This window comes from Cyanistes caeruleus, chromosome 1 (genome assembly GCF_971803275.1).
Source record: "Cyanistes caeruleus chromosome 1, bCyaCae1.hap1.1, whole genome shotgun sequence".
In the NCBI taxonomy this organism is placed as follows: domain Eukaryota; kingdom Metazoa; phylum Chordata; class Aves; order Passeriformes; family Paridae; genus Cyanistes; species Cyanistes caeruleus.
Window position 1 is genome coordinate 119,698,988 of NC_141701.1, and position 27,584 is coordinate 119,726,571.

Consider the following 27,584-nt stretch of genomic DNA (forward strand, 5'->3'; position numbering starts at 1 on the left):
CCAATTGTGCTTAACTGATAAAAATCACTTGCAATGCTAATTGTTTTTTGCAGGTATTATATTTGTTTTATTCAATTTAAAAGCAATTACTCTGATTAATTTGCAATTAATACAATACTAATTAACAAAGCATGAGTTTAATTCTTTCCTAGCAAAGAAGTAGGAACCAGTCTAAAAGAGTATGATGGCATAACTGTTCATGATTTCAATTTTACATAATCTAGCACTACCCAGTTACGTTTAACCTGAGTACTTTCTTCAGCCAGAGTGAGAAGCACTGGAGCAAGCACAATAGGGATTTTTGTGGTTTGTGTGGGGTTTTTTCGGGACAGCAGCATTAACACAGAGCAAAATGACAGTCTGAAACCCATTTGGTTCGGTATAAGAAAGGAGACAATGACGAGAAACCTTGCACAACTCAACTAACTACAGAAGATATCTCATTTATTTAATCAGTTAATTTTAAATTAATAACATTTGTTAACTTTTTGCCTATGTATGCAGCACATTCAGCATTACTTTACATAACTTGTAACTTTAAAGTGTTGCATCTCATTACTAGCAAAACTCAGTTTGACACAAAGTGAGGAGAAAAAAAAGGAAACAAATACCAGTCAGCATATTTACCATTATAACATAAAAAAATCAGCTATCTAAAGAACTGTCTAACAAGCTGCAAAGTCGTTTAAAAGTGAATACAGTGTATTTTCATTAAGTCAGAGGAAGAACCAAATATAATGTAAAAAGCTGTATCTAGTTACAAATCTGTACTTTAAGGGTTACAAATTGAGGAGAACCAACCTTTCAACAAAAAAAATCTTTGTCTATCACAAACAATAACCAATAATTAAAAACAACTGTTTAACCTGTATTGCTTGTAATCAGCAACTTCACACAGACTTGATATCCACACTTGAAACGAGTTACAGAAACTGCAAAGTTTCAGGCAGTAAAATGCAACTTGTACAGTAACGGTTTTAAGACTCTTTACAAAGCACTCCATACTGAAGAAACTGGCAGAAGAACACAAGCTGCTTTGGAATTCCTCTTAAGCCCATCTGTTTATCAAGCTACTGGATAACAAAGCAAGGATCTCAGAATCCTATATACTAGGTGTATAAATATTTCTATTACAGGCCTCCCAAAAATTAAGCCATGAACTCTGTAGAAGGCTTAATTAAGCATGTGACAAAGTCAGGGTGATTTGTCTAAGGAACAGGCAAGAGAGATTAGTTAAGCGCTAAAATTATCCTTATCTGGTGCAAGTGACCCCATGTTAACAGGGATATCAGATTTTTCCTAGAGCCACAAATAGAGACTGAATTCTGCCCAAAACCAGTAATAAAAAAATCTTTAGGAAAAAGTTCACATAGCAAGTTTAGCCACTGCTGATTAACTGTAAGTAGGTGCTCTACACTGACAGGCTTTGTTTCATGATATAAATGGCTTTTCAAACTACTGAAAGGACAAATAATTATAGTAATGATTTGTGAAACAGTATCAAAAGAACATCAAGCACAGACTGGATTCCTTCCTTTACTCTTCAGGCGATGCACACTAAATGAGGGTTTCCAGGAATATCCATGTTTTTTTAATCTTCTAAAAAAACATACCCAGACAATTCCAACCGTCTCACCTTTGAGAAGAGCCACAAAGATGATCAGAAGGCTGTAGCACCTCTCCTGTGAAGACAGGCTGAGAAAGTTGGGATTGTTAAGCCTGGAGAAGAGAAGGCTCCAGTGAGACCTTAGAGAACCTTGCAGGACCTAAAGGAGGTTTACAACAAGGCTGGAGAGGAATTACAAAGGCATGTAGTGACAGGACAAGGGGAAATGACTTCAAACTGAGAACAGGGTTAGTTTAGATATTATAGGAATACATTTTTACTCTTAGGGTGGTGAGGCACTGGAAGAGGTTGCCCAGAGAAGCGGATGACAACCCATCCCTGGAAGTGTTCAAGGCCTGGTTGGATGGGGCTTTGAGCAATCTGGTCTAGGGAAAGGTGTCCCTTCCTATGGCAGGCAGGTTGGAACTGGATGATCTTCAAGGTCCTTTTCAACCCAAACCATTTTATGAGTCTACTGACACCAACAGTGTACTATAGTATTGTATTTTTTAGTCAAAACTCTAAATTAAGGATAATTCTGAAATAGCCTTGGCCATTGACATGTAAGAACAGCTTAAGGCAAACTATAGTATGGTAGTCAAAACACAAAGAGAAGATGGTGTGTAAGCATCCAAAGCAAGTGAAAAAATGCATGGCAACTTTACTCTTCCTGAGTTTACCACCCTTTATTTCTGCCCTTCTGAAGGTATTCTCCAAGCAGCTGATTATAGGACTAATTTTAAAATTCCATCTGGAACAGAAGGAAAGCCTTTTGTTCCAAGTATATGACTTAAGTAATATTCCACTTTAAAAGCTGAGCTATGAAAGTATTCTTCAGGTGATGGCCTGAAGAATAATTTCATCTGAACCAGTTCTAGAGTACAGTATAGGCTTCTATTAAGACCTGACATTAAAGCAAGGGCTAATTTTGCTAAGACATGTCAAATATTTCCTAGTATGCCTGCAGAGGCTACTTGGCCTTGTGACCAACTGCTGTACCTAAGTCTTGTGGTTGCCATCTGTGACTTACAGGAGTACTCAAAGCACATTAATTTTACAGGCCCTTCCTGACTGAAAAAAACCCGTGTCTCAGGCAGTATTCACAAAAAACCCCAACTAATAATCAAAGCCTGGTACTTGCCCAGTATTGTGATAAGAGTAGCAGTGGGGTAATATTAGTAATCAACCTACTCCCCAAGAAAACAACTTACAGTTAAATATATTACAAATTGAGTTTAACATATCAAAAGTTGAGAAATACCCCGCTTCAAAAGAGTCACAGCCTATCAGTATAAAGGAAGAATATAAAACTATTTTATTGACCACTGTTCACCAGTATTTACAATAAAGTAAACAATATACAGTCTGATAACATTCAAATTACTACAAAGTTAGTTTTCACCTGGTCTTCTTAAGACCAAGTGATCCCAAATACTAAAAAGAATGACCCTACAGGTTTAAAGGGCTAGGTTTGGGTAAAGAAGATACATGCACATCAATAGTATAGAAGACTACAAAACATCTGTGAGTTTGTTTAGACATTCATTATGATTCTGTAATAACTATGGAAGTTCATCAATGTTTTATAAAACCTTTTACCTAATATGGAGGAAGTAGTAGTATCAAATGCTCTCTTGTGATAAATGAAACAAGTTGCAGAAAGCTTTTATTTACTTGCTGTTGATGCAAAACATACTACTTCAAAAAAATATCAAATTTGAAACTTGTTAGAATGTATGCTTCTCACATTGCTAATAAATCAAATTTCAGGTTTTAATATTCTTATATATAAAAAAAGCAATGCAAACAATTATTGTGCTTCATCTTCTGGGCATGAATGCCAAGTTAGCCGTTCTTCATAAAAAGCGATTACGATCTGAGGACACTTCACATTAGCTTCTTTGGCCAGCACCAGATCTGCCTCATCAGAATCTTTCCTGATGTAGAAGAGAGCAGGATTTAAGAAAATAAATAATCAATATTTGAAAACATTTAGCAGCTCTTGATAAATCCTAAGTTCCAAAAAGAACGTCAGCTAGAAAACTTGGTTCATTTTGTGTCTTAAAGACTAATCAAGGCCTCAAAGACTTAACAGGACCAATCTTAAGAGCTGGTACGTACATGCAAATTACATTTACTCTATATGCAAATAACTTCCTGTATTTCATACTGTTATTCTTGATGCTGTCTTGGGGTAACAAAGCAAGCCTGCCAGTCTGACATGCTTCAGAATCCATTTTAAAGTGTATGCTCCCTGTAAAAGTCAGCTTTGTGCCTACAAACTCCTATCTGTTTGTTACCTAAGACCAAATATGAAAAACTAATCAACTGCAACTGAACAACAGCAAAAAAACAAGTCCTCTGTGTTTGATTTTGCCAATTCTCACTACAGAAATTCAAACACTCATGATCTTTGTTTTGAAACTTTTCTAAGTTTCACATAAAATTTAGAGAATTTGAGAAGGCAGAAGGGAGACAATCTCCCACAGCACTAATCTTCAGGAGTCTAGGCATATCCCACAACAAATCATGTCTCAGGAGATCACTCCTTTTGACTCCAGTCTGAAAATCTGCCCTTATCCCACCACCTTAAGGAATCTGACTCTCAGCAAAAGTCAATTCAATCTCTTGATTTCTCAACACTGGGAAGAAGCACTAATTTTATCCCATTTGTTCACAAAGCAAGAAATCCTTCTCTAACACTGTAGCTAATGAAGCTGGTCCCCATCTACCCTCCCAACAACACAAACTCCCCACATCACTCTCCCCTCTTACTAGCCCATTATGTCAAGCCTCTCTATATTGTTTATTCTTTATCTCCACCTCTGCTTTCTCCCCTAGTTGCTTCCAAATTCCACTTTGATGCATGCAGAACAGCTGGCACTATGCTTGGTTAAACAGCAGGCTATCCAGAAGCTGGCTTTTGCTTACTGAAACACGTAAAGCTGCATTTCTGCCTGCCATTCCCTCTGCAAGAACATTACCAACATCCAGTTTTTCCATACAAATGCCAATTTCTCCCTATTTTATCAAAAACTACCTTTCAAAGTAAAACTGAACCAACAGAAATGAAATATATTTTGGTTTTGAATGAAGAGGGATTAAGTCCTAATTGAAGATAGCAGGCTTGTTTTTTTAAGAATACAAGGTTAATAAGGAGACCACCAGCTTCTACGTCTTATTCCTGGAATGAAGTTGTCTCTTTAGCCTAAGTGCAGCTGCCTGCCCTCCCTTTATGGACAAGAACTGTGGATGTAAGACTTACCATTTCATGAGGAACATAAGCTCTCCACTGCTATCCGTAGCCCCAATTATCCTCTCGGGATCAAGACCCCTTGCAAACCCTCTTGGTTTATCAACCTAGTAAGTTAGAAGATGGTTATCTAGTTTAAGACAAACTTCTGTTTTGATTCTAGATACAGAAACTTTTGTACATACATGTATGTGTCTCTGTGTGTATCAGAACAAAAAAATATAGCCTTAAAAATCCATCACATCTATAATTACGTATTATTGTTTAAAGATGATGTGGATTTTTTTATCTCCAGGCCAAGTCATTTAGAGGGAGGGTAATAATAAAGGCTTTTATATCCATATTCCCAGCATTTATTTCTGAAAACATAATAGATGAAACAAATGGTCTAAAATAATTTCACTATATAAACAAACAAGCCTGGTTAGTAAAAATAACAAAAGCAGCAAAGTAAAAATGCACACCTGGAAGTGGAAAAAACACATCCTTTTCAGCAAAACAGACTTGGGTTGGCTAAACCAACAATGAAGCTGCACCCTTGGGGAACACCTCAACTCTTCTTGGCTCACTGACATCGCAATAGTGACAAAAAGTACTACAACTATTTCCTGTATTAGCTCTTTTATAGGTTCACAGTATCCTTTTCGAGATAGTGGCCACTGCTGTACCAGATGAAGTCGAACAACTGACTCTACACAGAAAGCAAAATATTCTTTCTTTTATTCATGAACTATTCTTTCTGATGCCTACCAACCTTTTTGACAGTAACCACATGCCCAGCTGCCTGCTGTCTTCAGTCCACGAAAATGATTGGCAGTGTTAGTGTTTTCAAACTGCTAGTTCAAAAGTTTACGGAAGAAAACGTGAACTATTGAACACACTATTACGTGTGCATTATTCTGTACTTATTAGCACTAAATGTGTCAAGTTTACTCATTTAAAGTGAAGGAGAAATCCAGACCTCTCAGGTAAGCTTTTTTCACTCAGCCCTTCTACTCCTTCTCCACCATCATGTCTGGTCCTAGTTTAAGTAACTGACTGGTTTTCACATTTTGCCATCTTGCCACTCACATATTCAAAATCATGCTAAATATGGCAGCAAACCAGAACTTCATCTTCGTTCCATTCATGCACCTTTTGCTCTAATCTAAACCTATCACTTAATACCGTTAATTAGTAACTCTTAACCAGTCTTACTTTGAATTATTCAGTGTGTGTTATGGGACAATGTACGAACTTTTAATCATCACGTCAGTCAGTCATATTTTACTAACCATTTGGACAGTCTCATTAACCACAATGAAAGCATACCCTTTTCAAACCACAGATCCAAATGCTATGAATTTTTTTCAGTTTTAAATCAGTGTTCAGTATTCATTCTCAACATCACAATATGATTTTTGGGGGATGGAAAGGTAGGGGAGAGATGCAGGGAAACAAAAGCTTAACACATGAACACATACTTACAGAATCACGCTTTTTCTTTGATTTACTATCATCAGATTCGCTATCTGACAAAGATTTTCTTTTTGCACCATCTGTTTTTTCTTTGCCAGCTTTCTGAGAGTTCAGAAAAGCTTCAATTAGCTCTGGACAATCTAAGTTCTCTTCAGGTTCCCATGTGTTGTCAGCACTGAAACATACACACATTTACGTAAAACTAGGTAAAGAAGAAAAATGTAAAACTAGCCCCGTGGCTCCCCTTAAATAAGCAACTTAATTTTTGTCTCTCTAAGGTAGCTTTGTTAAACCCTCAGGACGTTTATCTTGCCACTTTTAGTAGCCTTCATGTACTGCATTTGATGATTGAAAGGATGCTCCACTAGTATTGAAAAACAATGCTCTTAACCTGAAGGTAACACAAAAAGCAGCTCCATTAACACCTGTGCTCTCAGTGGGGTATGAGAGCTGAAACAAGCAATCTGCACCCTACCAAAACTTACCTGCCCATTTAAACTGACTCACTTCTCTGGTTCCTCTAAAGACTGTCATGAAAACAATATGACACGAGCACTAGTATTTACAGAGAACATTAAAACCAGCTTAATATATACATATATATACATAAGCTTTCATATATGAGAAACACTCAAAAGCTGTCTCCAAGCACTGAACACAACTATATGTAGAACTATCTGCTTCCTTCAGTTTACTGACTGAAGGAGGGAACAAAGGTGGCTGAGCTGGGCACTGCATATGTTTCAGTGAGTGTGCACTTTGCTAACTAAAATTTTAAGAAGTCCACAAGTATTTCCCAAAACCACTATGCATCTCATGAGCAAATACTGGCACAGCACTACCACACCAGCAGGATACCTACAAATTATTTTCCATTACAATACTGTATTATTACAAGTTCAAATCAGACCCTCAGATACTAAATACATTGTGCTTTGTGTTTATGCACACATCATTACAGACATTTCAGGTGCCAGAGTGCACAATGTTGCAATGCACTCACTTTGGGAGGTATGCAACAATATCACTGCATACATAACCATTTATGCACAAATTCAAGGTGCATGATCTTCTTTCAGCTGGTAAAGCAAGCTGCCAAAGTGTCACTGGAAGGAGATACAACTATGTTCCTTAAACAATCAGCTTCTTAAGTCTACTGTAAAGTTTTCATGTACATATGTAAGTCCCAGGAAAGATACTCAAAAGTTCCTTTCAAATGCTTAATGAAGGCAACCATTCCACAGACAAATTCAGTCAATTTGAGAAAAGTTCAGGAAAATTAGTAATAAGCAAACTCTGTGCTTCAGAGCTGCCTGCAGTTTACATTCCTGCATGATTTGTTACTCTGAAGTACCATTCATTCTGCTATATATACAATAACTGTCAGTCTATCTTACCTTGACAGCTCTGGACACAAGCTCAAGAGCGGTAAAAGAACAATCACTAAGAACTTGGTAGAAGTCCTCAAGTATTTTATATAGCACCAACAATGAAGTAAATTATCTTCTATTTTATTTTCATACTTGACTGTCCCACTTGACTATTCATTTATGGATGCCCTTCCCTCAAGGTTCTTTGAAGTGGATGCCCATCATCCAATCTCCTGTTTGCACTGTTTTTTCAAATCAATGGTGTTTATCATTCTATCAGAAAAAGAAAAAAAGGGAACGCCTTACTCTGTAAATCCTTTCCACTTCAAGTAGTATTCCACCTTTCCATTTACAACACGTCTGTCCAGGACTTTCTCCACAACAAACTCTTCAGGCTCTGCCTCTTCAACTTTTTTACCTTTGCCATTCTGTTTCTTTCCCATTTTGTGCTAAAAAAGAAATTCAGAATGACATTATTCTTTTTTTTCTTTACAGAGTTACTTCACTGGCTTATTAACACTAAAGCCAGAAGCTCAGACTCCTTTCATGTTAGTGCATGTGGTCAGGTAACCTGAGCAAGACATGTTAATCTTTTGGGTTTTTTTCAGTTGCTTAATGAGATACCCAACACCAGTTTTTAAAAAGGTGACAATTTTTTTGTCCACATACTCGGTGACTATACTCCCCTTAAAAATTTAATTCTCAGTGCTACGTGCTCAAAACATCAGAGAGCTTCTAAAAGTTAACTCTATGCCTGTGAAAAGGCAGAGGGCAAGGCAGAAGTAAAGAGAAGTAATAAGGGAACTGTGAAAATGCATAAAATAGAAAAGGGATGGTACTGAAAAAAGGTGGTTTCTACCTTTTCCAAAAAAAAAAGAAGGAGAAACTGATGGCAGCAAATTCATGATGTACTGCTACAATAAGCAAAACACTCAATAACCCGCAACTATTGAACAGGACACATACTAGGAGCATTCCATTACTGCAGTCCCTTCTCAATCTTAGCCATGCACCCATGTAACTTACAAAGAGATGTCACAGAGGTGCATAAATTTAAGACTACTACACTTAAGTACAGCACTTAACACATAAATGGAATTTTGCTAACTTACAAAACTTTTTAAGTGTTTTAAAACTTACATTTGATAGTTCAGGTAATATTCTTTTAAGTTCTTAAAACAAATATTACATCCACATCATCCTCAAGGCATTCCCAGTTTAATAAGGCACAATTATAGCAGTAGAAGGACACATTTCAGAATTTCCTTGTTTGTAATCTTAAAGTTGGAACAAACCTATCATGTTGTATCACATTCCTGGAGGACTAGCAGACCAAAAGCAGTTTGCTTGCCATTTTGGACTGCACCTCATAAGGAAATTGTCAAATGGCAGCCATAAACTAAGTATTAAGCTCCTAAAACATAGAATTATGCAGCACCCTAAATCAAAGTGGACAGAACTAACTCCTCACTAAAGTACTTCCTCTACAACACAACACAGACAAGCAAATATCACAAAGCATCTCTATTTGCTTGATAGCCATTCTCTAGTCCTCTCTAATGTGGGTTAGTTTGACAATACTGTAATTTTGAAATTTTCAAACTTTTAGATTTAGTAGAATTTTGTCTTGATGAGTGAAAGGTTAAAAAAAAAGTATGTTAGACAGAACAAAAACTGTCTTCTTTTAGTGAAGACTGGAAGATGATTCTCTTGCCAAAGCCCTGTCTTTGTATCCCTTATTTTTCATAATTAATTTTCCCCCCTCCCCAAAATACTTTACTCTTTATGGTTAGCAACCCATAAATTGAAGGTTCAAACAACAAAGAGGAGAAAAAGTTCCTAATTTCTCATTTAAACAGCAAGTTTCTGTATATATCTCACATGGCAATTGTTTTGATTCGAGAGCATGGAAGAGAGAACAGAGCACATATTTCCAATTAGATTTTAAGTGCCTGCATATCCCAGGTATATTTTGACCACAGCATTCATGTCTGAAAAGTGGTAACTTAAGCATATTGGCTTTTTTTGCCTCCAAAGGAAAAAGAATGTAAGACTGATATTGAAGGGAAATACAACATGAAGATGTCCAAGGCTTCTATGAGGGCAGCTTCTTTCAAAAAATGAAAGTGTGAAATAGAAAGGGGTAGATATGAGGAAAATAAACAAACAATAAAAGTAGCAGAGGGAAAAACGACAACACAGAAAAAGACAGACTCACTATACCATAGTAATAACATTATAATTACTGGTGATGAGGCAAGCAGGCTACAAGTGGGGAACATCTCCATCTGTATTCTCCGTTGGACTAAAATTCTTTGATTCAATGGAAGACTGTTTTCTGGCACTCTTTTCGGCTTCACTAATTCTTGTCACTTAAAGATCAATGTTTTGGATTTCTGTATCAAAGCAACAATTTGGTTTTTTACTTTCTAAGACTTAAGTATCTTCCACAGAGGAAAATGAATGTCATGGGGGGGGGGGGTCTGTATTTTTTTTCTTGAAGTGCAGTATGAAATAGCAAAATAAATAATATGATGCTTCTCTTTTAAATATTAGAGATTTATTAGGTCTTGTGCATCAGCACTACTCTTCAAACTCTTGAGCCTATTAAAATAACAGTTCATTGCAGAGCCTGCAGAAATACTGAACATGTTAAAAACCTGTACATTCTGAGATAATACAAGGCCATGCAAATCTCAGCCCACAAGTGAATTGTGACACTTGACTGAACTTAAAGCATACTGAATGTCCACTTGATCCCCTGAAGCTCTCTTCTCTAGGGTTGCATGTTGTAAGCTGTAACTTGGGCATCTGACCATAGAAGGCTCATGTATAGCTAATTTCTCTTTCTGCATTCAGAAGTCATATGACAGATGCAGATCTATGGATAATCATTCTTTCTTTGAGGGGCAACGTTAAAACACTGATGTGACACTGTGATGTAGAATTTTAACACACATGTGTAAGAAAATTGGAATTACAGCTCTAGAGCTACCCTATCCCTTAATACATTTAGGTTTTGCATGCAAATATATAATGAAGCAGGATGAGTTATGGTTCCCATGGGAACCATAACTGATTTTCCTGACCTGTGCAGCAGAATTCTAAACAACATCAAAAGATTAAAAATACTGCATTTGTAAATTTTTTTTCTCTCCACAAAGCACCCCTCCCCAGGCTGGCTAACTCCTCTTCTTCAAATTAGGGGTAAGTGGACAATCAATTACTAATGGAAAGTTTAGACATTCATCTTGGTGAAATACTTTAAAACAGCACAGAGGAAGCACTCCATTGCACTTCTAAGGCAGGAGCTAATACAAATTTTGAATATATTTTGAGCTTGAGCACTTCTGTAAATTTAAGAACAGGCCTTTTGAGTGTATTATAAACCAGCTGTTCTACTACTGAAGTTTGGAATTGTGCACATATATTTTTGGCTTACTTCCCCATCCCAACCTCAGATATATCTCACATTATACTTCTACAGGTCTGTCTTTCATGAAACTATTTATCATGATTAGTTGAATTGTAACCAGCAACCAACTGCCCTTAGGAGTCCATATTTTAATGTCAAGCAAAGCTTTAGAGGACTTGAGATCCATGAATGCATCATTAAAATGGTCCAGGAGGGGTTGACATCTGATAATCTCTGCTCCTATGAAATTCAAAGAAACTGTTATTTGTTAAAAATCATTTCAAAAGGCATCTTAATTATGCCACATCATTTCTCAATAATGTTACTTTTCATCTCTAAAGACTGCCTTTTGTCAGGCGAATAGTTTTCTCCAAATACACTGGGAGAAATTAAATGAATACATGATTTGGACTTTATTTTTTACATGTATGATGAATTACATGGTATGCTGAAAGGAGGCTAAAAAAATCCTTAGTGTTTTCTATTGTAGGATAGATGATATAGTGCAGAGTCCTTTCACATTTTTTTTCCCAACAAGTTTCTCTTTAGAAATGGCAGATTTATTAAAACCAAAGACAATGTCCTTTCTAGTAGCCTTACTTTCTGGATCTGAATTTTTGGTCAGAATAATGCTGGGGAGGGGAGATGTGGATGTATCTTTTAAATGGAGATGCCAAGTTATAAGTTTGAAGAAAAATATGTTGATTAAATCCTTATATACTTTAGGTGTGCATGAACTTACCAATGTAGTTTTATTGGAGGCCATTTTTATTGCAGACTTGCAGAGCTTTTACTAGAAAAATGCATGACAATTAAAAGGAAGTTTGCATTACTCAAAGAAAGGCATCCCAAGACAAGCATGGTCCTTGTTCCAACCCCCATGTATTCACTGCATACAACATTTCTTACATGGATTAAATCCAGAACAAAAAGTAGGTTACTACTTTGTCCGGCATAACCCAGTAATGCACCATTAGGCTAGCCAGGATAAATTATACTGACAAGGTGATATATAGGGTTGAAAAAAGATTTTTCCCAAGGCCTTCAAAAGCATAGTCATGTTTCTAGGGAAAAGGGGGAGGACCATCAGGGATGCTTATTTCCTTAAACCAAATAGAACAAGAGTTCAGATTCTAGCAGTTGAAGATATACCTAATGTATATTAACTGCAAATCTGATGGGGAACAGATACATATTCGTGGTGTAATGAATCGCCCATAATTCTTACATTACAGCAAATTCTTATAAACAGGAAATATTTATCTTAATGCAACTATAACGTTGCCTTCTCATTCTCAAGGTTGCAAGAGTTAAGGTCCTACAACGATATTAACTCAGCTAAGATGTACATACTACATATTCAACTTATGCAAATTACGTTGAACGCAATCCATCCCCTTTTCCGTATCATTTCTCATACCGACCAGCTCCATAGGCATGTATTGTCCCCGCCCCGCAGAAAGCTATAGAACTGCTAGAATTCCCCATATGCCTGGGTAAGGCAGAAAAGTCCTTTAAGACCAGAAAGCCTCCCGGACTCAGCAATCCTGCCCAATCCTCCCCTGACGCGGGAGGTGGATTTTGGTAGTCCCATGGGCGGTGGGGTAGGCGACATGGGAGAAGGGCCGGGGCCAGGGCGCCAGTGCCGGAGGTCTTGCCTTGTGTGTCCCCGCTTGAGAGGTAGCAGAAAGGGGTAAAAAAAACCCAAAAAACAAACCCAAAACCCAGTAACAATCCCCCCACGAGAAAAGAGGCAGCCCTGAGGAGGCCTGCTAGAGGTGGCTGCGCCTCGGGCCTGCGGCGGACGCACATGAGGCCGGCGGGGCCGCCCCGGGCGAGGTAACGGGGACGCAGGCCCCGGGACGCTTCCGCCGCCGTTGACAGGGCCCCTTCCACGCCGTCTTCCCTCCGTCCCTTCACGTTTCCCCCGGGCCGGGCCCACGCAGGAACCGCCAGCGGGCCGGCTTTGTCTGCCGCGCGGGTGTCGCTGCCCCCGCCCCCGGCGCTGCTCTCCTGCCCCGGGGCGACAGCCACCGCGGGTCCGGGGGCCTCCCTCCCTTCCCGTGCGGGTGCCGAGACCCCAATCCCCCGACAGCCCCGACCCCCCGACAGCCCCGCTACGCCCGCCACCCCCCACCGCCAAGGAAGCGGGGGTGGGGGGAGGCGGGCGGGCTGCGCACCGCATCTCCCCGCGGCGGCCCGCAGCGAGCCGCAGAGGAAAGGGGAGTCAGGGAAGGGGACTCGAGGGCGAGTGGGGTGAAAGGAGGCGGCTGCAGCGAGAGAAAAGAGGGAGAGAGAGAGAGAGAAGGATACAGACTTCAATGGTGCCCAGCCGCTTGGGTCTCCCGTCTCCTCCTGGCTCCCGCCCTGCGCGCACTGAGCGGCGGCGGCGGCAGCAACAGCGACATCCGCGGGGGGCTGAGGCGGGGGGTGGGGGCAGGGAAGGAGAGAGAGGGAGAGGGAGAGAGAGAGAGAGAGAGAGAGAGGGAGGGCGGGAGGCGGAGGGCGGGGAGCGGCGCGGCGGTGGCTGGCGGGGCTGGGCTGGGCGAGCACTGCGCGCCGGCGGCTGTGACGGGGCAGAGCGCACGACGCCGCCGCCGCCTACGCGCGAGCCGCTACAACCTCCGACCGTCGTCGCCGCCGGCACAGGAGGGGGGCCAAGACGTCTCTCCAACGCGGGGCGAGCGCAGGACCGCGCCAGGCGTCCAAAAGAAGGAAGATGCCTCGCGGCGACAGGGAAAGCGACTGGGTAAGCCTGGGGGAGCGGACGGGGTTGGCGGACCCCGGGAGCCGCGGCCGCCATCATGGCCGCCGCTGCAAATGCGCGCCGGGCCGATGATGCCCGCCGCCGCGGAGCGAGGCCCTCGGTCGGTGGGGCCGGGCGGGCGCCGGGAGGGCGGGCGAGGAGCTCTGGGGTAGGTTTGAAGCTCGCTTGGAGGGACCCCCATTGGAGCTGCGGCCATTTCCCGCGTTGCGGCGGGGAGGCCCGGACGTGAACGAGGGGCGGGGGGAGGGAAGCGGGCTCGGAAACCAGCAGAGCTCTGGGGCTCGAAAACTCATTCATAAGTGGGAAAAGGGGTCGAGGGAGTCCGCTGGGGAGGCTTCACTGCGGGCGGGAGATCCGCGGGTGGATCCGCGGTGAAGCTGGGAGAGGGAGCGGAGGGGGCGGGAAAAAAGGAGCCGCTCCAGCGCCATTTCTCTGGCTCGCGGGGCGGCAGCACTCACCCTTTGTCGCGGTGCGTGCAGGGCCGCCGGAGAGAGAAAAAAGGGAGGGAGGGAGGGGATGAAGGAGGGGAGGAGAACAGAGCGGCGGAGCGGGCGGCGCGCCCGATGCCGACGGTGCGGGATAGAGGGGAGCGGGCTGCGGCGAAGTCCGCCTCCCTCCGCCGGGGCCCCGCAATGTGTCGTGCTTGTGTCAAAATCTGTGTAGTTCTCACTTCCTTCTGCCCGGGCGGAGGGGGAAGGGGGCCAGGGCGAGGTTTCGGGGGGCGATGAGCGGCCCCCCCCCGACTGATACGAACGCCGAGGTTTGAGCCTTCGGGGCCTTTTGTCAATTTCCGGAAAAAACAAACTGACACGGTGCCAGCAGCGTTCGAGGCCGCTTCGGCTGCGCTCGGGCACGTCTCGCGAGCCTGTCGGTTGTCGGAAACTGCCGAGCTGGCTGAAGTAGTCGATGACTTGCTGCGTCTTTCTGTCCGGAAATTGCCGAGCTGGAGCCGAGCGCAATTTTCGCGTGCTGCGGCAGATTCCGGAAATTACCGAAGCGAGCCGAATGGGCTTCCATTCCTGGTTCGGCTTTTTCCGGCGGGTGTCGAAGCGGATAAGCTGTACGAGGACATCTCCTTCGGCTCATTTCGGAGACGGCCATTACTAACGGAGTCGATGACTTTTCATTACATGATAAATACACGTAGGGGCGTTATTCAGAACTGCAGCCCCTTTGGAGATATTTAAGCTCCAGATCCTGTTTGTTTTTTTCTCTATTTTTCCTTTTTTTTTTTTTTTTTTTTTTTTTAAATTAAACCTCGGAAGCGAGTCCGGGCTGGAGTAGGAGGGCGCTAACACTACGCGAAGCTGAATTTCAAATTACGTAACAGCGCAGGCAGCCATTACCGACCGGTTGTACGGTACTCTCGAGCAGGAATACGTAAACCATGAAGAACATGGTACGTGGAATGGGAGGATTTAGAGTTTGCTTTTAAGGAGGGAGACGCGATTGCTTGTGCAGACGAAGTGAATTTTTTCGGGGCTGGGAATTACAAGCAAGCTTGAGTCGTCCGCGCAAGTCCGGGCGCTGCTGCCGGGTCGCAACGCGGGGCGGATGCTGGATGCCTTTGCGCAGAGGAAGGTTCTGGAAGCGGCGGCTGGGGCTGGCGCGCAGCCGGGCGAGGTGGCGGAAGCTGCGGTAACCGCGCATGGCGGACAGCGCGTTCTTGAGCCCGTGGCCATGCCTATTAGCTGCGCTGCTGCTGAGGTGTCGTCGGAGGAGGGGGAGTTGGAGCTCCGAGGGCCGGGGGCCGTCTTGGCCCCGCGAGACGCGGAGCGGCCGAGGCGGCGCTACGGGTAATGGCGGTGGCGAAGGGGAGGGGTAAAATGGCGGCCTGGCCCAGACTCGTGGCTGCGAGGGGCAGTGGGGATCGCTCCGGCAGAGCAGGCAGGGTGGGGGCCACCTGTAGACGTCTGGTATCCACGGGGGCGAGAAGGAGCGGGGGAAAGGGCATAATACCGTGTGTGGAGGTCCACGCTAGAAGCAATTTGCAGCGCTCACCCTGGAGGCGGCGGCTGCTCGCGGGCGCCATTTTCCCCGCCCGGCTCGGGACTCCGGTGTTCCCGTTGCCGCCACATGGCGGAGCCGGCGCAGCCGCTGCGTCCCGGCCGTCACAGGGGGCGGGCGAGCAGCCGCTGAGGGGTTGCAGAGCCTTGGAATTAAGGGATCCCCCTCGCTTGTCTCCGGTAAACATATTTGTTACCCGAATTCTTAATTCTGCATTCAGCGTGGATTTTGTGTGCGCAGGTTATTGCTGTAAAACACCTTTCCTTGGTCTGGTGATCAGTTTTTCAGTAGGGGTTATGCGTTTACTTGTCCATCTAAGTTTCTTCAAGCATGTGAAGGAAAGCTTGAAATTCACGCGCATGAAGATCCTACAGAGAGTGTAAAAGTTTCCTCTGGCCCTTGGTTTTTGCCACAATAGTACTGCTTATTGTGGAAATCTTGAAAGAAGTGTTACTTCCAGCCTTTATATTGGCCTTTCATAGGTATGAGGGGTCTGTGTCTTTACCAAAAGAGTATTTTATACCTCAGGATTCTAAGAGGTACTGGCATGGTGATAGTTACTGTTGTACATTTTACACTTTCAGCACATATTTTAGATGGGCAGAACTCTCTGGTCTCGTGAGAGACTCCTGGTGGGAGGTTAGTGTTAGGCTGGCCAGTTTCTTGAAACTGGCTCGTTTAAGACAAATAGCTCCTCCGCATCTAGAGATTGTTTGCGTGGTAGTGGAGCAGCATGTGTGTACTGTTTTTGCACAATAGTTTTCATTAAAGAACTTGTAATGAATTTCGTTATTGCTGTGTTCTGACGTGTGGTAACTAGCTGTTCTGGGTAGGGCATGATCCTAAATGCATCTGTAAATGCATCACTATTCTCTTCAATGTCTGTTATGTGTAATATATTTTTATCATTGTTACAGCTGGTAGATTCCATTCTTTCCTTGAGTTCTGTTTTTAGCTGTTTTCAGGGGGAAACGTAACATTGGAAAAATCCTACCTACCCACTAAATTTTTTTTATTCTAATATTTTTATAATAATGTCCATTATTAAGTGCATAGCAATTGATTATATAGAAAAAGTGTCTTTTATAGACATATGAAACTTTAAGCAAGTGGTCCCTAATTCTAAAGCAGCAGAGCTAAAGGAAGGATTTTTGTTTTATTATTTTTTTCCTTTCCAGTATATAAAATGTATAAAATAAAATATATATCCAGTTGTTTAAATTTTTTTCTTTGCCATCCTAGTCAAAATTAATAAATTAGAGTATGACATATGATGAATGTATGATTTATTTAAATACTTGTATAATATGCAGTGTTCTTTCGTTTGTTACTCTTGTGGAATAAGGTGAAAGGAAATAGCTTTAAAACATGTGTCTGCTGCTTTTAAACTTGTCTCATTTTGCCTGTCTTTGCAAGGAGGAGACAGTACTAGCTTTCTTTGTGTTCCTAGCAGAAAAAAAAAATAGATTCAACAGCAGATTCCAAGTATTTTCAAGAGAAATTTGGACTGATCAGTCTCAAATAGAGTATGTGGAGGAGAGAGGGGAGAAAATTGACTTCTGTGTCAGACTGCAGTATGTCAAGGTGGTAACATGGAGGCGTATTTTGAAAAAAAAAAAAAAAAAGCTGGTTTGTTTCTGCCTACAGCAGTTGTCTTCTGTTATATGCATTTTGATGCAGGCCTACCTTGGACGATCTCAGAAAACATGTTGGTCTACATGCACATTATCTTAATACTTCTAAAAGCATATGTGCGCTGAAGTATTTTGTTGTTTTCTTAGCCTCATTGTTATTCTAGTTTCCTCTTTAAATTTATGTTAATGCCCATTGCACAGTTAATCATGCTGTGCTTGTCAATTACACCTACAGCTGCAATGTTTAATTTGCATAAAAAATAAACGCCACACTAAAGAAAACACACAACCAAGCACCCAAGCAGATTTTCTTGATTTTTAAAAGTTAGTTGACGGTATAAAGCTGAAGTGATTTGGTTTGAGTTCTTTTCAAAACAGTAATACTATTCCAAAATAGTAATTTGTGGAAGTGTACTACTTTTTAGTGCATTTTTTAGTTGTTTGGCATGAAATTTTCACATGTATGAACTAGTGATATTTGTATGTAGAACCCAGCAATTGAAAGGGCTGCTTAGTATAAAAAGTTTCTCAAGTATTTTGAGTAAAAGTTAAAGTCGTCCTTTCTACTTTAGTTTACCACTAAATACAAAACAGTAAATGCATTTCCTTATTAATGGTCCTGTTTTTTGTTTGGTTTGTTCGGGCTTTTTTGTAATGTGCTTGTCATTGCAAAAGAGATTCCTGCTGAACAAGTGCAGTGATAATTTCTGTGCAAGGAAATAAATTCTTACTGAAACTATGGTTTATGTTAGTGGATACGAATATGTATTATTCACATTTTACTTTAAAGGGAATTATTTTAATACTGCTGTTGAGGGTGTATAGATTTGTTGCTAATTCCAGCGGTGTGGGATGCCGGATTAATTCTACAGATGATTTGCTTTCATTTGTTTTAGTAATTATGGAGAGAATATTAATTGTTAACCTGTTGTATTTAGATGTACTGAATTTTATTTTTTTTTTATTTACAATGTATTTATGAATAGTATGGTAGTATTCATGTAAAACAGTTTAAGCCAGAATGGTTTTTAGAAATGAATGTTACCTGGGATGGAATCAGGTAGTATAAATTAATTAATATTTTCTGCAATAAAAGCAAATCCCAAAGAACAAATCCCAAAGTTCTCATTTTCATTTTCTTTACAAAAGCATCTCATATGGGTCTTTGAGAGGAGTATTCTGAAAGTCTTCAAGTGTGGTCCCTTGCTCTTGATATCTAGACGGAGAGATGGGAATAAGGACTAGAAAAAATCTGTAAAAGTGGACCTGCATTATTGCATAAATAGCTTAGTTTCTTTAATAGGGATAGAACCTTTAGAAGAGCTAGGTCTCATCTTTGAGACCTAGAAAATCTCAAGAAAGTCTTGCTTAGTGTCTGATTTGCTAATGCAGAAGAGGTGATTTAAATTATATTAATGTAATCTTTTTTCTGTGGCAGAGGGAAAAGGAGCAGTTCCGCAAACTGTTTATTGGCGGTTTAAGCTTTGAAACCACAGAAGAAAGCTTGAGGAGTTACTATGAGCAATGGGGAAAGCTTACAGACTGCGTGGTAAGTTTAGCATACTGATACATAGCAATGACATGGAATGTCAAGGAATTTTAAATGGGGAGTTTGTTTTCTGAATAGCTTAGAGAAGGTGGAATGTTAGATTTTAATGCTACTGTTGGTTGGTTTATACTCAGTTCAGTCTGTTGTAGCAATGCATATGTTTTTCGCTTGCAAACTTTATAGAGATAGTTGAACTTCGAAATATCATTGGCTGAAGTGCATTAGGAACTGCATACACAGCTAAACCATTTCTGTAAGCACTGTGTTAGTGTGTGTCTTTTAAATACTGACAGGGATAGTAGCTCTGGGAGAAATTCTCCACTGAATTGTCTTAGGAGTAGTAAATCATAACACAGATTTAAAGTCTGGTCTTCATGAAGTTTAAAAAATTATGTCTATGACTTCCCCCCCCCCCCCCCCCCCAACCAAACATAAATATAAATGTACCTCCCTGATCTAGCAGCATTTCTGAGTTAACTGAGTTTGGAGGACAACAGAGGTTTCAATTTCTTTGATCCCAAGCAGTGTCATTCATATATTAAATCAGCAGAGTACTGGTACTTTAATTGCATTTCAAAATCAAAGCTAAGAAAATGTAAATTAAGCTTACACACTTAACTCAGATGCTGTTAGCAAAAAGCTTAACATTAGACAGTTATATGTGGTTTAAATGTGTTTATTTGTTTTAGGTAATGAGGGATCCTGCAAGCAAAAGATCAAGGGGTTTTGGTTTTGTAACATTCTCTTCCATGGCTGAAGTTGATGCAGCTATGGCTGCAAGACCTCACACAATTGATGGAAGGGTGGTTGAGCCTAAGAGAGCTGTGGCTAGAGAGGTGAGTATGGCTTTGAAAGCAGATGCTTCTCCTGCTCTGAAAAATTCCTGTTCTGGTCAGAAAGGCATTGTTCTTGTTTGAAATAACCTAGGTTTAAATTACCTAGTTAAAAGCCCATAGTTGGGGCACTATTTCCCACACTTTTGGCCTCTTACATAAATATTTATTCTTATTGTGAATTACATTGAATGTTATTCTGGCTGTGGAATCATATCTGCAAGGGACACATGGGGTCTGAAAACAGTGTTGTAGAAAACAGGTTGAATGTCTGTAATTATGCAAATTCTGAAGTAACTCTTTCTGGAATAGTTACTAAGCCTCAAATTAATTAACTCCTGTCAGTCTTTCTGACTATTCCAGGATCTTCTTGAGGTATTTCTAAAGGTAAATAAAAACAGAGAATGTAGCAAGGAAGCTTTTCCAGTGGTGATGTAGAGAATCATCTGTGGACTTGTGCTGGTTTTAGCCCCAGGCATACTTGATTTCCACTTCAGGGTACAAATTAGGAGTATGTGTACAGGAATGAGGTGAACCTGTAAGCCAGGTTACTGTGGCACAGAGGTACTTGAAAGAGCAAGTGTGGATTATAAGGCAAGTTCTGTTCACCACACAGAAGCTCTGGGAGGGTTTACCAGATTAAGCTTGGACTGAAGTTTTTAATACATTTGGACTGATGAACTTGAGTTGAATGTCCCAGAGGTATGGGGAAATGGAAATTGTGATCACTGGTGCCCCTGTGTAGCTATCCCAATTTTCCATTCTCTGCAGAATGCAGGGTTGGTTAGCATATGGAAAAAGGTAGTTACAGCAGTGTGTCTGTATACTGTTTAATGGGGTTAAAATGCATAGTTGTGAATTTGCTGAGCTTTAAGGACCTTGATACAAGTGCAATGTGGGTTCACTGCTGTTGAGGAATTGGGCAGAAGAAGATGATGCATCTTCATTTAAATAATTATAAAAATCGTGCTTTAACTTAAGTCATTAAATACTTGCAGTTCTTTTCAAACTGTATGGTTTTCCAGAGCTTTTATAGGACTTTGACATAAAGGGGGGAGGAAAAATCTCCAAGTAATGCTGTGTTACTTTCCTCTCAGAAGGCCCCCTAAATGAGCTTGCAAGGTCATGCCTCTTAAAAGGGCTGTACCTTAGTGCTTGAAGAATCCTAGTTTATCTGAATTCTGTTCTTGAAATACTGGTAATACTAGTGCTTTGTGAAAATGTTTTTCTTAGTGCTAATTTAAAAAGTTCTTTTAACAGGAGTCTGGAAAACCTGGTGCTCATGTTACTGTGAAAAAATTATTTGTTGGTGGTATTAAAGAGGACACTGAGGAGCACCACCTTCGTGACTACTTTGAGGAATATGGAAAAATTGATACTATTGAAATCATTACTGACAGACAGTCTGGTAAAAAGAGAGGGTTTGGATTTGTTACATTTGATGACCATGATCCTGTGGATAAAATTGTATGTAAGTAATTTCACTATTTCCTTGGATAGTATGAATTCTTGCAGCATCGATTAGTGTAAAGCTAAACTTGCAGATAATGGGATTAGTTACGTGCCTGTATATTTACTACATCATAGGTTGCTGAATTGTGGGGGAGCATGTATTTCAAATAAGTGCGGTCAACCTTGTTTAAAAAACATATAGTATTTTGTGTTCTTTATATAATTCAGAATGTGTTTGTATTGGAAGTCTAAACTCTGACTTGTTGCCAGTTAAATGCTGATAGCCTTTTATTTAATACGGTTACAGTGCAGAAGTATCACACCATCAATGGCCATAATGCAGAAGTAAGGAAAGCTCTCTCTAGACAGGAAATGCAGGAGGTTCAAAATTCTAGGAGTGGGAGAGGAGGTATGTACAAGTAATGGTTACTGGTTTGTGGTTGATTTTTCTGTTCACTTTCAACAATCTCACTACTTCTAAACGTTAAACTGTTACAGGGAACTTCGGTTTTGGTGATGCTCGTGGAGGCGGTGGCAACTTTGGTCCAGGACCTGGCAGCAATTTCAGAGGGGGAGCCGGTAAGACAGGCATGTTTGTAACATTTACATTTTTTACCTTATTAATAACCGTCTTTCTGGTTCTGGATAACTTTGGATGCTGTGGCGCTGTTTAACTTAAACACAGCTATAGCAGTGTTCAAGAGAATTTTTGGGAAAAGTAACTTGCAAGTGGAGTTGTATTCTGATTTTTGTTCTGTTTTGGTTGTGTTTTTTGAGTTGTTTGGGTTTGTTTTTTTTAAGCTTCTGTTGAAAGCCAAAAGTAACCTAAACTTCATTACTTGCTAAATAGGCCAGAGATTTCTCTGATTCTATGCAGTACTTACCTGACCTTTTAAAACTGGGTACTTACAAATGCAAGAAAAGGAAAAATGTAGAGCAATGATTGGTTCTTAATTGGTAATTTGAGATTTAGTTCTTAAAAAGTCATAAGGGTTTGAGAATTCGACTAGTTTGCTACAGGTAAATTGAAGTCCTTTGGGGTTTTTTCTCTCGATAGATGGATATGGAAGTGGCCGTGGATTTGGTGATGGATATAACGGATATGGTGGAGGACCTGGAGGTTAGTTTGCTGTTTTGGTGGTGATTTTTCTCTCATTAAGAAACACTTCCATACTTTTATCTGTATGTATAAAGTTTATCTGAATTACCTGAGCCTTTTTTTTGGCTTTAAGAAGTGTACATGTTTGTTGGCTTATGTCAAATTTCCATATGGCGAATTGTATGGTTATTTCTTGGACAACCCTTCTTTCCTTTAGGACAGGAATGAGTCTTAAATTTCCTGGAAAATGAAGATGTAATTAAACCTTTTAGTTGAGGTCTTTAGGCAGTCTGGTGGGATTTGGTCATAGTTCAGTTAGGGTGGGAAGTTGGTATGTGCTTTAAAAAATACTGCTCATAGAAATTCCTTTACAAAACTACTGTTCTTTCTCTTTGTTCTTCTAAACAGAAATATCCTTCGTGTATAAATTGAAAGCATTCTATATTGAAAAGTTAATTTAAAAGGATTATGTTCTCACAGGTGGCAACTTCGGTGGCAGTCCTGGTTATGGTGGAGGAAGAGGAGGCTATGGTGGAGGAGGACCTGGATATGGCAACCAGGGTGGAGGCTATGGAGGTGGTTATGACAACTATGGAGGAGGTAACATTCAGGCTTCAAACATTCAAGCATTTCAGTTGCAAATCACTGCAAGTCATTCGAGGTTGGGGGGAGGGAGGGGTGTTTGTAAGTGTTGTGTAAGGAAGCTGTTGTTTCTCAAGTAGTATGAAATAGAATGAAAACATTGTTTGGTGCACACACTGCTGGAATATATGTGTGATTTTTTTTACTTAATTTAGAATTTTTATAATGGGGTGTCCTGTGAGTGTTGTATCCATTTTAGTTCACCTAGGTATTTCTACACTTTCGTGTTGATAATGCAGGCAATTACGGAAGTGGAAACTATAATGATTTTGGCAACTACAACCAACAACCTTCAAATTATGGTCCGATGAAGAGTGGAAATTTTGGTGGCAGCCGGAACATGGGGGGACCATATGGTGGAGGTATTGTTCATGTTGTGTATGTTTTCCTTGCAGCTGGAGTGGGTGGACTTCTAGGACTTCAGGGGAAATAGAAGATAAGACATAGGGGGGGGGGTAACTTTTTATAACTAAAAAAATAGATAGGCTGAGATTAAGTACTAGGAAAAAAATGACTGTGAGGGTGATGAGGCAGTGGAACAGGTTGCTCAGAGGTGGTGTGAGTGCCCCATTGCTGGTAGTGTTCATGGTGGGGTTAGATGGGGCTTAAGAGTATCCTGGTCTAGTGACAGATAACCCTGCTCATGGCAGAGGGGTTGGAACGAGATGACCTGGAAAGGTCCCTTCCAGCCCAGGTCAGTGTCTATGATTCCAAGATGGATATGTAGAAATTTGGTAACTTCTGCAGTAGATGGACTGCAGTGTCTGTGTTCTTTCTGCAAGTTGGGTTCAGTGTCTCATCTTGAGATTGTAAAGCTTGTCTCCGGGAAAATTATTATTTTGAAACAGATAAAATGTACTAACTTTTCCAGTTTCGAGTTAAAGGATTCTATTTAATGTTGTTTGCTATCAGCTCACATTATTTGTGGAGAGTCTAGTTACTTAATTTCCAGCATGTTTGCTGTGATTTCTTTTTATCCTCCTCCTGTGTCTTTTTTTTTTTGACATGCCTGCTTTTTGTTGTCTAAATGTTACTTAATGTGAAATGCTAGGTTTGTGGAATGGAAACAGAAACATGAAGCCCTTTCTTCTGTGGTTTAGCTGGCAAGCAAATTCAGCCCTCACAGGCTTAAGACAGTACAGTGCATCAAATTACTTGTGGCACTGTTGAATCTTCTAAGATTTCATCATGTAGTTTCTTCTGTGGCAGTCCTTGGAGGTTCTTTAGAGGAAGACAGTGAAATGGTAGAAGTCTTTGTTGTATATGCTGTCACTGGAAGTAAAGCAAATGTTACTCTTCATTCGGTCACTTTGGTTGTTTCAGTCAGAAACTCCTAGATTGAAAAATGTACTGATGGGACCATTCTGTTTCTTGTTCTGCAACTGCAGGAAACTATGGTCCAGGGGGCAGTGGAGGAAGTGGTGGATATGGAGGGAGGAGCCGTTACTGAGTTTCCTCAAGCATGCCATGGGTAAGTATGTTTTTAAGTGTTATAATTGCAGTGATTCTTGAGAGTAGCTGCAGGAGTTAAAAGCTTTTTAGGATATTATCTTTCCTTTAAAAAATGGTTAGATGAATAATTTCATAACCTATTTTTTTACTCTTTACTTCTGTTGAAACAGGCTTCACTGTATAAATAGGAGAGGATGAGAGCCCAGAGGTAACAGAACAGCTTCAGGTTATCGAAATAACAATGTTAAGGAAACACTTATCTCAGTCATGCATAAATATGCAGTGGTATGGCAGAAGACACCAGAGCAGATGCAGAGAGCCATTTTGTGAATGGATTTGGATTATTTAATAACATTACCTTACTGTGGAGGAAGGATTGTAAAAATGCCTTTGAGACAGTTTCTTAGCTTTTTAATTGTTGTTTCTTTCTAGTGGTCTTTGTAAGTGTAGAAGCATTCCTTTGATAATGTTAAATTTGTAAGTTTCAGGTGACATGTGAAACCTTTTTTAAGATTTTTCTCAAAGTTTTGAAAAGCTTTTAGCCAGGATCATGGTGTAATAAGACATAACGTTTTCCTTTTAAAAATTTAAGTGCGTGTGTAGAGTTAAGAAGCTGTTGTACATTTATGATTTTAATAAAATAATTCTAAAGGAAATATTGTGTAATTTTAGATTTTTTTTTAATACTGTAAAATAAGGCAAGGAGTGGGTAGTATAAGGTCCCACATAATACAAAGCTATTGTTGTACGTGTAAAATTTAATGCTGGTGAGAAAAAGTATGTTGTCTGTAAATTACCAGGTTTAAAATATCTAGGTAACTTAAGGGGTATCTCTGCAAGGAGAAACACCTTTTTAGATTTTTTAGATGCTGCTTCTTCAATGGCAAGGAAAGGAAAAACCCCCAGCAAGGTACTCTTCCAGGGACGCAGGTCTAGTACAAGAGAACTCTTGAAAACGTCACTAAAAGTTCAGCCAGTCTTAAAAAGCTGTGCTGTATCTCTGCAAAGCTTTAACTACGGTAGATTGTTTATAAGGATGGCAACGAAGGCTGAGGGTGTAGAGCAAAATAGTTCTAAGCTTCAGTTAAACTTCTTTAGGTAAGATCTTATTTACTTTTCCTTTCTTAATGTTTCAAAACCAAGAAACTAATAATGTATGACAGTATTCTTTCAGTATAGTGATTATCGTTATGTAGTTTAACATAGCAATGATTTGAGTTAACAATTACAAATTGAAAAGAAACTTGTGAATCCTGTTTTCTTGTATTATTAAATTTTTTACAAAAAAAATTGTTAATTTCAGCTACTTAACATATTTTTTTCCTACTGGAATCTAGCTATGATATGAACCCTGGACAAGCATAGACTGCTGCCACTGTACACTGCTACAGTTGAACAAATGAGACCTGCAAGTGTCCATTAGTAAAGCTTTGCAAGGGTTCCATCCCTGGTGTTGGTAGTTAAATGGTAGGTCACAAGTTAATTAAATCATACAACTTTATTTTTGCATCCTGCAACATTTTCTTTTTTCTTGGGAGTCTATGCATTATGGTGGTTGCAAGGTAATGCAATGAAGGTAGTTCTGTGCTGTTGAAAATGAACTATGTTGTTATGTGTCTTGTCTGCTGTAATCTATTCTATATAACACATTTCATCCTGAAGGTTCCCAAGTAACTGTAGACTGTTTACGTGTAAGGAAAAATTGCACCACAGAATACATCTGCCTCTGTGAAGGAATGTGTCGTCCATTCTTTTAACAACTGCATAAGCAGTTCTTTAGGAGGGGAAGTGAAACCTTCAAATGAAACTGCAGGTGGTATTTCATAAGCGTACAATGTATATATGTAAATTGGAATTTGGCTAGAATGTTGAGGTTTCCACCATTTTTTATAGTTCTTGCAGCTAACAAACCTTAGTGCCAAATTTAGTCAGCCTTACTCTCACTGCATTGAATATTTGCACCTCAAATTGATGGAAATTTATCAAGTAATGAATGAGTTATTCAGAGTAAGGGTGGCATACTTTATTTACTAGATTTGGTTTTTAAATAAAAATCAACAAAACCTATCAAAAAAAAAAAAGGCAACCAAAAATGCCTTAATTTCAAAGTTCATTGCCTCTAAAAGGCTACCCATTGAAGAACGTGGACTCAGCTAAAAAAAAGTCCTGTTCCTTTTGTGTTAGACACACCAGTGAACTGCTTATACTTTTTTTTTTTAAAATGGCTGAAGTTCCCCTATTGGTAATTTGGTTTAGACATATGTGATAAACATCTTCAGATACACTTTTTTTTTCTTTGGCAGGAAGGTGCCATGCTGCAGGTAACTAATGAAGAAGTGGTCAACCACAGAAACGCTTCAAGAAATAAGAAATTCTGTATCATCAGAAAATAGTTGTTTTTGCTGCCTTCATTAAAAATCTAGAGGTTAAATGAATACTGATAAAACATCACAATTAGTACAGCTCCCTGTAATGATGGGTTTTTTAAATTACAGTAATAATGTCTTGTAAACCTTTTGAATAAAATTCAGATTCGTTAGGAGAAACAAATCACTAATGTTAAAAGAGCAAACATTCTGTCAGTAGAAAGTTTAACTACATATATTTATAACTTTCATAGCTTTAAAATAAAGTATTTTTATACCAAAGTAGTTCTAGTGTAATGCTTAATAAAAATTTAGTGTGTATTTAACATTAAATAATGTTTATGTTTAGACCCTTTCATGATTTGAAACATTCCATTTTGAGGTGAATTTAAAACATAATCAGTTTGCCATGTGTGTTCATGGAACTTGTTTCTCTGACCATGGGCATCTGTTCTCTTCTGGGAGAAACAGTGCTGCAAATTTAAAGTGCTGATATCTGTGCTGTTGGACACAAGTGCTTAAAAATAGCTTTTTTTTGGCTGCGTTTTATATTACCTCATACTTGCCTGTTAAAAAAACTATGACCTAAGTCAGTTTGTCAGATGCAATAGGACAAGAGCTTTATTCTTTTCACTTTTAAAGAGCTTTTAGCATGAAGACAGACAGACCTGCTGTACAAAA

General features: G+C 40.1%; 2 protein-coding genes across 28 annotated transcripts; one reads left to right on the forward strand and one right to left on the reverse strand.

Moving 5' to 3' along the window:
* Window positions 1-423: 423 nt before the first annotated feature.
* CBX3 (chromobox 3) lies at window positions 424-14,743 on the reverse strand. 8 transcript variants are annotated; one of them, XM_086853478.1, is made up of 7 exons: window positions 13,420-13,558; window positions 11,845-11,895; window positions 9,934-10,083; window positions 7,994-8,136; window positions 6,327-6,492; window positions 4,872-4,966; window positions 424-3,543 (listed from the first exon to the last, which is right to left on the reverse strand). In XM_086853478.1, the coding sequence occupies exons 3-7, from the start codon at window positions 9,973-9,975 to the stop codon at window positions 3,417-3,419; spliced, it is 573 nt and encodes a 190-aa protein (XP_086709604.1). In that variant the 5' UTR covers window positions 9,976-10,083; window positions 11,845-11,895; window positions 13,420-13,558; the 3' UTR covers window positions 424-3,416. The 8 variants fall into 8 exon arrangements, with proteins under 8 accessions (XP_086709604.1, XP_086709618.1, XP_086709629.1 ...); XM_086853492.1 differs by lacking the exons at window positions 11,845-11,895; window positions 13,420-13,558 and adding an exon at window positions 14,328-14,743; XM_086853503.1 differs by lacking the exons at window positions 9,934-10,083; window positions 13,420-13,558 and adding an exon at window positions 14,328-14,670.
* HNRNPA2B1 (heterogeneous nuclear ribonucleoprotein A2/B1) lies at window positions 13,719-27,185 on the forward strand. Of its 20 annotated transcripts, none has more exons than XR_015277117.1 (12): window positions 13,719-13,851; window positions 18,949-19,059; window positions 19,749-19,895; window positions 21,153-21,363; window positions 21,652-21,753; window positions 21,843-21,932; window positions 22,402-22,464; window positions 22,924-23,043; window positions 23,325-23,447; window positions 24,474-24,556; window positions 25,875-26,004; window positions 26,841-27,185. XR_015277117.1 is itself a non-coding variant. In XM_086853411.1 (11 exons), exons 1-10 carry the CDS (start codon window positions 13,822-13,824, stop codon window positions 24,533-24,535), a joined length of 1,059 nt encoding a protein of 352 aa, XP_086709537.1. In that variant the 5' UTR covers window positions 13,719-13,821; the 3' UTR covers window positions 24,536-24,556; window positions 26,841-27,185. The 20 variants fall into 20 exon arrangements, 14 of the variants coding, with proteins under 14 accessions (XP_086709537.1, XP_086709554.1, XP_086709531.1 ...); XR_015277118.1 differs by having other exon boundaries at window positions 21,843-21,923; XR_015277122.1 differs by lacking the exon at window positions 13,719-13,851 and adding an exon at window positions 15,130-15,268.
* The last annotated feature ends 399 nt before the right edge of the window (window positions 27,186-27,584 follow it).